This window comes from Ailuropoda melanoleuca, chromosome 10 (genome assembly GCF_002007445.2).
Source record: "Ailuropoda melanoleuca isolate Jingjing chromosome 10, ASM200744v2, whole genome shotgun sequence".
NCBI classification, from domain to species: domain Eukaryota; kingdom Metazoa; phylum Chordata; class Mammalia; order Carnivora; family Ursidae; genus Ailuropoda; species Ailuropoda melanoleuca.
In genome coordinates this window covers 38,714,250-38,726,852 of record NC_048227.1, presented here as the reverse complement: position 1 = coordinate 38,726,852, position 12,603 = coordinate 38,714,250, and the positions used below count along the sequence as shown (strand labels likewise).

The following is a 12,603-nucleotide window of genomic DNA, read 5'->3' as shown; positions in this document are numbered from 1 at the left end:
CACTTCCTTGCCAGGCATCCAGGCTCTGCTGGTCCCAAGAAAGGTCACAGGCCAAAGCTGGGCTGGGCCCAGAACTCCGTGTGTTTCCTGGGAAGGTGGAGGGGTGCCACCCCCCGGGGCAGCCCAGGGCCCAGTAGTCACCACTGCTGCAATCTGAGCATGGGTGAGCTGGCCTGGTGGGGCTCTTGGGGACCCAGTCCTCCTGTGGCAGGTAGGCAGGTGGCTGCCCTCCCTGGACCACATGTCCCCCTAGCAGCACAGCTTCTGGGAGGCCAGTGCCAGGGCCCTCTCGCTCTTCCTCCAGGACCACTGACTGCCAGGGATCCACTGGGTCATAGGTCAGCCACTCAATGGCCTCCCGGACACTAGACTCCGAGGCTCCTCGTGGGGAACCGGCGCAGTCCTGGCTCGGCAGCAGACCGGTTCTGTGGGCCCCTATCCAGGTCTAGAACAGAGAGCATGGCGGGAGGGGGTGGGGAGGGCTCAGGCAGCTTGTTCAGGACTCTCCCTGGAAGCAGCCTCCCTTCCTCCTCCAGGGAGGTCTCCTGACGTCCTCACCCAGAGTCCAAGCAACAACTGTGCTTGCAACCTTCTATCTTTCCCCCCATGGGCCAGCCCACCCTCAGCCCAGGACCCCGAGTCCCTTCAGGACCCTCAGCAATCCCCCACCTCCCTGCCCGGTGCTCACAGCAGCCTGAAACAGGGTACAGGTGCTGACAGGTGCCGAGGACAGAGAACATCCCTGGTTGCTGCTCCACACACTCCCATTGGCTACAGAGACTGGTGGCAAACACACACACACGCTCACTCGCACGCACACACACACACACACACACACGCATGCACACACGCACCCTGGGAGACGCTGCTGGGAACGGCACCTTTGGGCTGAGGGCAGCAGACCCGGACCTCTCCGTGGAGCCACAGGAGGTCCCCACCACCCAAAGGAAAGGACTTCCTACGTGGGACCAGGAACCACCACCCAGGGGACCACACGTACCTCACCCTCCGTGTCTGCCCTGATCCCTGGAGAGCTGACCCGCGGCTAATAGACCACCGCCCGGGGCTCTAAATAACCCGGCCGGTGACGTGGGTCTACAGAGGAGCGCTGGGTGCCTGCGGCCCCAATGACATGCTCCAGGACGATCGCCTAGGGGTTCTGACAGTGACTGCCTGGGAGAAGGAGGTGGCCTCCACCAAGGACAAAATATACGCTCAGCTTTAAGCTTTGAGTTATATTTTGGACAACAATCTTGAAACCTGGGCTCCCTTTTTCAATTTTTTTTCCGGGCTCCCTTTTGAGAGACACCTGGGGGAGGTGAAGGGAAGCCCAGCAATGGCAGGGGGATCCGGGAAGGATCCCAGAAAGCATCCGGTCCCATCCTCCGCCGGCAGTGGGGAACACGAGACCGTCCACTGGAGCTTCTCCCCACCCAGGGGGCAGGAGCCATCAGGCCAGTGGGAAGGGGGGGCTCTGATGCAAAGACCCTCCAGGTGGTGCTCACCAGGGCACCACAAAGGGGAAATGTGGACTGGGCTCAGAGGCCATAGGTGCCAGCATGCCACCATGGGAACAAGGAGGGTCCAGGCACTCCACAGTGGCCACCAGAGCAGTAGCTCACAGACCACGGAGGGCCTTGAGGACAGCACAAGCACCAGACCTCCCCACAGACACCCTCAGAGAAGAAGCCGGGACGAGACACGCGGCAGCTGCAGACACAGCCGTAGTTTGCACTATAACATGACCGTTGACCTCACAGCGGCTGCTACCCCAAAACAAAAAGAAACCCGCAAGACAGAATAAAGCTACTTGTTTTGACGCATTTGAGACACAGTGTGTAAAATTAAACCCACTACGTACACCAAAAAAGCTCAAAGCACTGACAAAGGCCCCCAAACTAGCCCCCAATTCTCACCCAAAGCCCACATCCTGGGCAGGCCAGACAGGTGGGTGACCCCAGCCCCGCCGCCAAGCCCCGCTGCGGGCTGTGCACGCACCTGGAAGTCCCCGTTGTGCACACTGTAGAGGGACTGGAAGAACGCCACTGGAGAGGGCACGTTCTGGGAGAAGCTTCTCTTCACCCTGAGGCCAGGAGAGGACAGCTGGGCCTCTGCACACCCAAGGAGGGTCCTCGGAGGCCCAACTCCAGGAAGCATAAGGTCCCTGAGGGAGCTTCACTCCCTTCCAGCCAGAGGCTGCCCTGCCTCATCTGTGCTGCCTGCCTTCTAGCCTCTTGTTGGATCCAAACCTGTTCTCGCCGGTTCTCCAAACCCAGCACCTGGCCCTGCGGCCTCCCGGGCTAATGATCCCATAGAACTCACTTCCACCGAGACAGGTGTCCTTTACGGGGTGAGCTGCGATGGTGGGTTTAAGGCTACAGGGTGACCGTTGTGTCCTCGTCCCACAGAGGGAGCTGACGCCTCCAGGAACCACACCTGCGCCACTGGCAGACAGGAGGCAGCTCCCTGCCCCACCTGACTCCTCCCTGAGCAACAGACCCACGGGCCCGCCCACGAGGATGTGGCCCAGGGCTCCAGCACAACGGGTCCCAATCAGCCTCACCAGCTTCCCAGGGGGAGGAAGCGGCCCCTCCAGGTCCCCAGGTCCTGTCTCATCTGCCCCCTCAGCTTCTCTTCCTAAGGCCCGGCAGTTCCCTCCAACCAAATCGTCACCCGCTGGACACCACCACTGGCCTCCCGGCGGGTCCTTCCCGTCCCCTCGTACCACCAAAATCTATCCTCCAAACACAAACCAGACCTTGTCGCACCCTGATTCACATGCTCCGTGTCAAGTGTGCCCAGCATCTCCTCCCTCACCTCCCCACCCCTCCAAAATCCCCACCCACACCCCACCCCGCTCCCTCGGTCCAACCTCCTCTCATCCTTTCTGCTGCCAGTCCACACCTGGTCAGTCTCCTCTGGGCCCCCTCCTACAACCTGACATGGGTGACGATTTACTCCAAATGGGCCCTGAGTCTGTATTGTTCTCTGTGGTGCTCACCGGGGTCCTGAGCACAGCAGAGACCCCAAACTATATTTTCACAGAAAGTGTTTAAAAATCAGCAAACCACGGAGCACCTCCAGAGGCAGGAGAAGAGGATCCTGGGTGGCTCGTCCCGAAGAATCTGGATGCCTCTGAGCCTCTTTGGGGCCCTACCGCCCCCAACACACCTGACAACTGGGGAACTCTCCACAGGTCCAGGGCAGAGGCTTCAAACCCCCCACCCCATCCAGGACCAGCTGGTGGGGAGGGACGGCGGGTTTGGCCCAGGATACCCCACCTACCACACACCCCCACACGCACACATTCACAGACAGGCACACACACCCCTTGGCTACCGACCTGGGCAAAAGCTTGAACACGAGGTAGGTCAGGCTGGTCAGCAGCAGAAAGACGGGCACAGCCACAAGGATGCGGCTGTTGGGCTGCCCCCGAGGTGAGAACAGGGAGCCTGTGGGCAGGAAGGGCCCAGGGTTGTGAGCCTCCCTGGCACCAGGGCGTTCTTCCTAATCCACATGGCAAAGCCCTGCAGGAGTGCCCTGGGCCACAGTGGAAATTTTCTCTTCGGCCACAGGGATTGTGTCATGCCTGCTAAATGAGTCACCCACCCCTGGGCCTCACCTCCTCCATCCACAAGGTCTTAGGGGTCAGTCACCCTTCCTAGCAGGTCACAAGGGTCAGCCCAGCCCTCCCCAGGGATGCAAGACCGTGTCCAGGCTCCAGAGATGGAAGCAGAGCCCTGGTGAGCCGCCCCGGGCCACCCTCACTTCCAGTGACAGACAATTACTACAGGTTCCAAGAAGCCCAACACTTGGCAGGTGTTTGTTTCCTCCTCAAAAATCTCAGATCTCCAGCGGAGGGTGGTCAACTGGGGCACGACCGCCTCAGGGAGGGGGTTCCAGGAGGGTGGGGGGGGAGTGTGACACACGAGGGAGGAGAGGCCCTCTGGGAGGAGACCCCCACCTCGGGCAGGGCTCTGGGGAGAGGGGAAGCAGGCAGACTGGCTCCATTCGCTCCACTGGCCCTCATAGCGCAGCTCCTCCATCATGTCATCCTCCGGGGTGGCCATCTGGACCCGCAGCCGGGCCTCATAGTGGGAACCGGGGTCCAGTTCAACAGCTTCGAGGGTGAGCCGGGTCACCCCGACAATGTGATCCCTGTGCCGGGCCTGCTGTGGGGTGCCGAGGGTGGGACAGGGTCCGTCAGCCCTCCAGACCACGCGTGCACACACACACACACACACACGCGCAACCATACCCACGCACGTGGGCACAGGCACCCATGCACGCCACAGGCCCGAGAGCTCACACTTACACTCCTCTACCCCTGCACACTGACGCAGGTGCACACACAAACATGTTCGCTACACTCACACACTCCTCTACGCGGGCATACCTGCGCACACTCACATATACAAGCACACGTACCCGTGCACCCCCGGCACACTCGCGTACAAGCACACGTGGGCACAGTCACGCTCCTGGCTCTGAGCACGCCCCTCCTCGTTAGTCCAAGCTGACACCTTCCCCTGTGGGAGGACGGGTGGCCCTGAGCTGCTGCTCCCAGGAGAGAGAGGCCCCTGGAGGAGTCAGCCCAGCATTACCTCCCAGGCCTCTTCCTGCTTCTTGAAGGCCAGCTCGTAGCTGAGGACGGAGGTCAGGGGCTCCAAGGCAGGACTGACACTCCAGGTCAGGACACAATAGTCAGAGCTGACATTGCTCTGTAAGCCAGAGGGAGGGTCCAACTTCACTGAAACAGAGTGAGGTTACATATGGTGTGTGGTCAGCATGCCCGGGACTGGGGGGTCTGAAAGATGCTGGGGGGCAGGAGGGCATGGCCAAGGCCCTCCCAGGAGGTCTCGGTCTCCTCCCTGGTGCCGTCTCCCAGGGAGGCCCCAGGTGGGACAAGATGACAATGAGTTCCCCCAGCCCCTGCAGCCAGACAGGGTGTTTCGAATGTCGCCTGCCTCTTTCTTCACGAGCTGCTGCTGGAAGTGCTTCCCAGCGTCTTACCAGAGTCCTTCATGCGATGACGAACGTGCACTGCAAGTGACTCGAGTTGTACCCTTGCCCCGACTCAAAGCCCTGAATCTTCACCTTCCTCCAAACCCGTGCCTCTCCGGGAAGCAGCGGGCCCTCCCCTCCCAGGGGCCCAGCCTTCTCCTAGCCCCAGCTCTCTCTGGGTGGGGACAGAGATCTTTCACAGGGCCATGGAGGTGAAGGGCAAGGGGACCTTGCCCCCCAATCCCCACGAAGCCAGGATGTTCCCTGTCCAGGCACCCAGACCAGGCCTCACCATGTCTCCGGGGCAGGTAGTGTGGGTCCACCAGGCTGACCTGCTCCTTCCCAGAGACGTAACGGTGGAAAGTGACGGTGAAGTTGTCGGAAGGCACGAGCACCTCCTGGGGTGGCAGCACCACAGTGCACTCACTGGCCCGGAAGACACATCTGTGCTTGCTGCCCAGCACGTCGTTGCTGGAAAGGGTGTGTGTCGGCGGGAAGGGGCCACTGCACCCACCCGGCCCTTCCAGCCGCTCCCATGGGGACCCCACCCCCATGGCCTCGTGCAGCCTGGTCCTCCAGCCTCACCTGGTAAAGAGGAGCCAGGGACTGGGACCACGGCCCAGCTCTGGGGCAGACCAGCGGCAGTCAATCCTCACAATGTTGTTACTGAGGCAGATGAAAGATCCAGCCCCGGGCCCTGGGACAGCGAGTGTGGAGCGCACCCTGGCTTCAGGGTTAGGACCTGCCGCTGACACCGCGACAGGGCAGTCCCCCAACAAGGATCCCGGGAGAAGGCATCAAGGGCAAGGCGGGGAGGTGATGGGCTCTGACCCGTGCGGCATGGGTGGGAATGACTTCCAGGCTGGTCCCCGGAGCACAGGCCCCAGCACCATTCCGGCCAAGCCCTTCCCCATGCAGTGAGATAGATGCCAGCCCTGCCCTGCAAGCTCTCCGCCAACCCACCTCACACAGACGCTGGTGCCCAGCTCTCACCTCCTCCTTCCTCCTGGACGGAGACACCCAAGCCGACCCGACTGACGACGCAGGTGCAGACCAGCAGCCAGGTGCTCAGCTCTCGCATCGGGGCCTCACGCTCCAGGGCCCATCCTGCAAGGGACGGGGCTGAGAGCACCCCCGTGGGATCCTCCCCTTGGGGCATGCTCCTCGTCGAGAGCTCTGAGCGGCTCACCACCTGTCCCTCCCAGGTCCCACGTCAGGCACGGGGCACCACTGCCTGAGCTGTACGAAGAAGCTGAAACTCAGAAAGAGCCGTAAGGCCACAGTGGACAGCACGGTGCCCTCAAACCCAGATCCCCGGATGGGGTCTGGACTTGGAGCCAGCTCTGCGCCTGCGTCCGCCTAGAAGCCTCCTCTCTGGGATGGGCGTCCGCCGCCAGCACAGCCCCGGGTCGCTGGGCCCGGGTCCCGCCACGCAAGGGAGGCAGGGTCACGTGACCGTGTGCCGACGGTGCAGCCCGCGTCCTACGTCTGAGTTCCCACGGCAGCCCTGTGGCGGAGGTAGAGAGACTGTCCCTATTTACAGACAAGCAAGCGGAGTCCCAAGGAGGGGGAATGCTTTGCGGGGGCTCGCGCAGCCAGCATCGACACACCCTCCGTCCCCGCTGGGTCCTTCCACAAAGACCCATGCCAGTGTTCTGACCCGGGATTATGGAGGAGGATGGCGGGAGGGGGGGTGTCTGTGCAACACAGGGCGCTCCCTGAGCCCTGTCGGCTGCACCCCTGTTCTGAGCGACCTGCCCTGCGAAGGACAGCACCTCAGGAGAGCCAGGCTCTCGAGTGCTGGAGTGCCAGCTGAGCCACAGGAGCCCGGGCGACGGACGTTAGCTGGAGACAGAGCAGCTGGGTGTTAGGAAGTGCCTGGCTGTGGGGAGGCCGTTGACGCCCTATCACCCCGTTTGCAGATCCAGATGGTGCGCCGATAGTCCCTCCGCAGGAAGCAGGGCCGGCCTGGTTATGCGAGCCTGATGGGTGATAAGGAGGCAAAGAGCAGCAGACGTGCTCCCAGACCACAGCACGTCAGCCCTCGAGGAGCCCGCACACACTCAGGCAGCAGACAGCACCCCAACACCCCAGCAGCCTCTCCGTGTCCCCCCAGGACAGACCCCTGTGAATGCCCACGCTCGGGAAGACTGCGCCCTTGTCACCTGGCCCCACCAGCAGCCACAGCACAGGAGGCCGTAGCGACTGTCCCCCAGCAGCACCTGTGCCCTCCTGGGCAGCGATGGCGTAGAGATGAGGGAGCAGCCTGACAACAGCCCCCGGTCAGGGTGTACGACGACAGAGTCACAGTGAGCGCCAAGATCTGGGGGGGCTGAGGCACAGCCGCCACCTCCCAGCTGAGAGCTGACCCAGGCCCTGGGTGAAGGGACCCTTCCGTCTGTGCAGAGTCGGGCCAGCCCTGCCACAGACCAACCCAGGAGCAGATGGAGCGAGAGCATGGGGCGGGGCGGCGCCAAGCTGGCAGGCCCCAGGGCAGTGACCCCTGAGAGCTTCCAGGGCCGGACCCACTCTGGGGGGGGCCGCTTCTCCTCTGAGCACTCTTCCCACAGAGAACGCTTCTGTGTCTACCAGGTGAGCTGGGCAGGGTGGGCTGCCACCTTCCCCAAGGTGTGGAAGCCAAGACCAGGGACAGCAGCAACTTGCCCAACACCTGGCACCTGGTACCTGTGTTCTTGGCACATGTCCAACCAGGTGCCACAGAAGCCTGGGAGCTCCCCAACTCACACAGGGCACCCCTGGTCTGTCTTTCCTCAGGGCTACCCACATCCTGGGCAACAGACGCTAGGCCAGGTGGTCTAGAAACCCCCATCCATATACTCCCTGGTCCTGGAACAGGCACTGGGATGACACCAGGGAGACCTCATCATAGCTCAGACAACACTAGACCATCTCGCAGGATGGCTGTCAGAGCAGGAGGAGGGAAGCCAGGGTCTCCCCTTCGGACAGTCCTACTAGGGAACGTGACTGACACCACCACCCAGCACTCCCCCACCCCCTCAGGTCTGCAGATACCGCCTTCAGCCCACGAGCACTCTGGTCCCTTCTCAGGACCCATCTCCTCCATGACCTCGGGGTCAAGGTCTGGACAGGAGGTCTGATGGCTGGGGCCTCACAGCTTTCCTGCCCTGGTTTCCTGGCCCACCACGAAGTCACGGGCTGCCCTGCGGCCAGACCCCTGCATCAGAGCCCATACACACTGCCACACCAAGGGGCAGGTCTCCAGAGAGACACAGGCCTTCACACCCCGAGGAATCCCCTGCCGCCAGGGGATTCCCGCCAGAGCAGGGTGCCTTTGTCACACGCCCTCCAGGTTGGCTTCACGCCAACAACTGCATCGACGTACTGGCCCCTCTCACACAGACTCTGTATTTTGAACGGAGTGATGTCCATTAAGTTCCCTCCAGGGGAATGGAGGTTGGTACTTCAATGGACGCTTATCTAGCACCTTCTTCTCTCTGCTGGGGAAGGAGGAAGAAATACAGACCCTGGCTCCCAAGAACCAGCTACATGAGGACACGGAGATTGTGATAAAAAGTGAGGCTGGAAACGGAAGCCGGAGTCCCCCCCCACCTCTAGGCCACACAAGTGCACACGGGCAACTCCAGCCCTGGTGGGAACTGCCGATAGTGTTGGCAGAAAGGACTTAAAGACCGAGCTTCCTACGGTGATGCTGACGGCGGGCAGGAGAGGCGGCCGCAGGAAGGCCAGATGGGGTGAGTAGAGGCAAGGTGCAGAGAAGGCTGGGGGAGGGGCGAGGTGGTCCAGAGAGCACCTTCCACACACTTTCAGAGGGGGTAAGCAGGAGAGGCGGCCGCATCTGGAAGGTGTACGTCTGGGCTCCACGGAGACACCAGGCTAGAGCCGTGGAGACGGACAAGCTGGGCCCAGACGCGCCTCGGGTGGACAAAGACATGGACGGGGAGGGCCCCTGGGCAGCAGAGAACTGAGGATGGAGGTCAGAGGGGCAGAGACAGACGGCAGGGGTCCCCTGCGGGTCTGATCCACCTCACACTGTCCTCTCTGACTTCCCTCTGTACCAAGTGCCTCCTCCTTCATGAAACCCTCCTGAGCCCCCACCCCGTGTCTCTGGCCAGACCAGACGCCCCCAGGTGAGGCCAGTCAGCTCAGGAAAGGCTGGTGGGAAAAGTGACAAGGGTGCTGACACAGTTCTAGGCGGCCGGGGACAAAAGCGGGGAGAATGGTGCACCTGCTCTTCCTGCACCTCCTTTGCCCACAAACGCCCTCAGAGCCCCCGGAAACTGACCTCCTCTGCCCAGAAAGCCCCTCAGAGCCCTCTGCAGCCATGTCAGCAACGCTCACCGCTATACTGCCTCTTTACACCAGGCTTTTCCAGGGCGAGACCTGCACCTGCCCCAGCAGGAAAAGCAACGCATCCTGAACCTCCCTACAGACGCTGGCCTTGCCTCTAGATGGTGTTAATGCTTCAGACCCCTGGGACATGACTTGAACATGAACCCTCACCTCCCCCTCCTCTGCTGGGCGGAGCTGACCTTCCTTCCGGGACCCCACCCTCACCTGCTGCCGGCCCACAGCTCCAAGGGGGAATCCCCAGACTCTGGCTCCTCTTCTGCCCAAAGACCCCCCAAGGACATGGGGGTTTGAAGGGGTTTTGCCAACCCCCAGGACCTGGACCTCATCTCCACTCGTGGCCACCACAGCTCAGACCGTCTGGCCCAGAACAAGCCCTATCTCTTCCACACCGAAAAACTCTGCCTAACCAACTCGGTACCCTTCCCTCTGCCCAGCAATACTCAGGCCTGGAAGTGACAGCCTGTCATTCTGCAGCAAATACTGCCAACGTGCTGTCTCTGGGAGACACCCAAGAGCAGGACACTAGAGGAGGTAAGACCAGGGTGACGCTCCTGAGTGCTTCCAAGGTTCATCCCGGCCCTTCCCGGGGCCCAGGGATGGCAGGCTGTCTGCCCTCTGTGCCATCGGCTCAGGCTGACCTGACTGTCAGACTCACCTTCCCAGATGCATCTGCTGGGTCCCATGGCAAGTCTGAGGGGCCCCCAACCCTCCAGGCCTGGAGGTGACCGTTCCTGTCTTTGCAGCAAAGTCTTTCGGCCTGATTCGAGATAGAACTGCAGCGAGCCGTGACGTGAGCCTCCCACGGGCGGGCTTACACAGGCCGCCCACATCTGAAACCACAACGCAGAGCAGAGCAGCTGTCCCAAGTGGGGTTGAGAGACAACCACCACCACGAACCCTAAGCCCGGGGATTAGGAGATGGGATGGCACAAAAGTGATGCACTCTCGACTGAACGAAAACAAATGTTACGGAAGAACATAAAAAAGGGGTCCCCTTCCTCCCACCCCAGAGGGTTAGAAGTCAGGCACAAGTCCTTCCAGACAAAGAAAAAGCACAAACAAATGTGTATTTTTAACGGACTCATACTGTGCTGAACTTCGCAGACCCCTTGCTCCCCTGGCTATTTTCGACATCCTTCTAGGTCTGCACATAAAAACCTGCTTTGTGCCTCTAATGGCAGCACTTCCCATGGCTCAATGACCTACTGATGGACCTTTGGACTGCTGTCTAGAGACGGTATTTTTACTTTTTGAGATAGGACATGTAACATTATGTTGATTTCCTGGGCATGTACGCAATCTTGAAGAAAGGTAGCGAACAATTCTGGGCATGGATCTTTACTCGCCAGAGTGAGCACCTGTGGGACTGTGGGGCCTAAGGTTCAGCATTTTAATGCGCCACCTGGGGGGTTCGGTCAGTGAAGCGTCTGCCTTCGGCTCCGGTCATGATCCCAGGGTCCGAGGATCAAGCCCCGCTTCGGGCTCCCCGCTCCGTGGCGAACCTGCTTCTCCCTCTCCTTCTGCCCGCTGCTCCCCCTGCTTGCACACGCACGCTCTCTCTGACAAATAAATAAAATCTAAATTTATTTAAAAAATAAAAACTAAAAAAAATAAGGTTCAGCATTTTTAAATACTGACATTACGAAGTGGCACTCCAAAAATGTACCGACTTCTAACCCCACCAGAAGTTGGAGAGTGCCTGTCACCAGCAGTGTCCCTTATCAGTCTTTTGAATCTTTGCCTATCTGACAGGCAAACATATTTCAGTGTAGCTGTCGTTTATACTTCACTGATTATTAGTGAAGATATGCACCTTTTCATTTACTTATTGGCTGTATGTGCTTCGTGTACCAAATAAGGTCACATTTCAGGGGCATGTGCGTGCCCTGCACACTAAAACATCTCGGGTAGGGGTTAGGGGACCAGAGCTGCAGCCCTGGAGTCAGAACAACCAGGACCCACAGAGAGACGAAATCCAAAGTTTAAGCCATGAAACACCTTAGGAACAGACAGAAACATAAATCACACATCTATTTTTTTTTTTGAGGTGGGGAGGGGCAGAGGGAGAGGAAGAGACAGAATCTTAAACAGGCTCACGCCCAGTGCCGTGGGGCGTGATCTCACAATCCTGAGATCATGAGCTGAGCCGAAATCAAGAGTCAGACGGAGCCACCCAGGCACCCCCACGCATCTTTCTAATATTTAAATTTCAATCAGCTTGGCCCCCACCTTACCAATTACAAGCACGTACATCTATACTGACCGGAACCTCTCTAGTGTCCTTACAGAGAGAGTTTCCTTCTCTCTGACAGGGTCCCTCCCACCTTGCTGAAACTAGAACTTACTACCTTAAGTCCATCGGAGCACACCATCCACACCATGACCCCTCCAGTGGAGACCACAAAGGCTGGAAAGGGAGGAAACCCTGGAAGGGGAGAGAGCACCAAATTCTACGCCTAACTCTACCCCCGAAACAAACAAACAAACTCTAGCAAAATCTCTGGATGCTTGTGAACTCCACGTGCACAGCTAAGGTTACAAAACCTGAGCAGAAGTTTCAGCTGCTGCTCACATCAGAAACACAGGGTTTATAGCCTGCTTTAAATATAAATAAAAAATCAACACTCCCCAGAAAAACGTAACAGAATCTAGTATCTACAGTCTATATCATTCACAATTTCCAAGATAAATCCAAGAGTATTAGACATAAGAAGAAACAGAACTAGGTGACCCACACTTCACAGGAAAGGTAACCAATGGACACAGACTCCCAGGACACAGGTATTGGAACCAGCACGGGTTTTAAGGTAGCTACTCTAACTATGCTCAAAGTTAGAAGAGAAAATATGTTCCCAAAGAAGAAACAGGAAGTATGGGAGGAGAGATACACACTATAAAAAAGAACCAAAAGGAAAATATGTAAGAGAAAAACGCAGTATCTTAAATAAAATGAATACATCGTCACACTGAAGGAAAAAAAAATAAGGACGGACATCTGTGAAAGTCAATGCCGTGCCCTTCCTGGGTGACGGGAGCCAGGGGGAGTCCTAGAAAATCACTAGGATTGTCAGTCCTGAACATGAAGCAGCCATATAAATATATACATTTTTTTTCTTTTAACCTATTACCAGCGCATACCCATCATGACAAAACAATCAGGGTGAACCCTGCATCACCCTTCTTTTTTTTTTTTTTTTTAAGATTTTATTTCTTTATTCGACAGAGATAGAGACAGCCAGCGAGAGA

General features: G+C 58.8%; 1 protein-coding gene across 1 annotated transcript in view; it reads right to left on the bottom strand.

Annotated features, from left to right (window-relative positions):
* IL9R (interleukin 9 receptor) overlaps nucleotides 1-10,235 on the bottom strand; it is a 70,413-nt gene extending 60,178 nt beyond the window's left edge. Inside the window, exons 1-9 of the mRNA XM_034669604.1 lie at nucleotides 10,013-10,235; nucleotides 5,998-6,111; nucleotides 5,590-5,701; nucleotides 5,297-5,475; nucleotides 4,605-4,750; nucleotides 3,965-4,172; nucleotides 3,344-3,452; nucleotides 1,999-2,083; nucleotides 4-445 (exon numbers count right to left, since the gene is read on the bottom strand). Of these exons, the coding sequence (XP_034525495.1) occupies nucleotides 4-445; nucleotides 1,999-2,083; nucleotides 3,344-3,452; nucleotides 3,965-4,172; nucleotides 4,605-4,750; nucleotides 5,297-5,475; nucleotides 5,590-5,701; nucleotides 5,998-6,111; nucleotides 10,013-10,187 (1,570 nt within the window). The 5' untranslated portion in view covers nucleotides 10,188-10,235. The remainder of the gene's footprint in view (nucleotides 1-3; nucleotides 446-1,998; nucleotides 2,084-3,343; nucleotides 3,453-3,964; nucleotides 4,173-4,604; nucleotides 4,751-5,296; nucleotides 5,476-5,589; nucleotides 5,702-5,997; nucleotides 6,112-10,012) is intronic.
* Nucleotides 10,236-12,603: the final 2,368 nt, after the last annotated feature.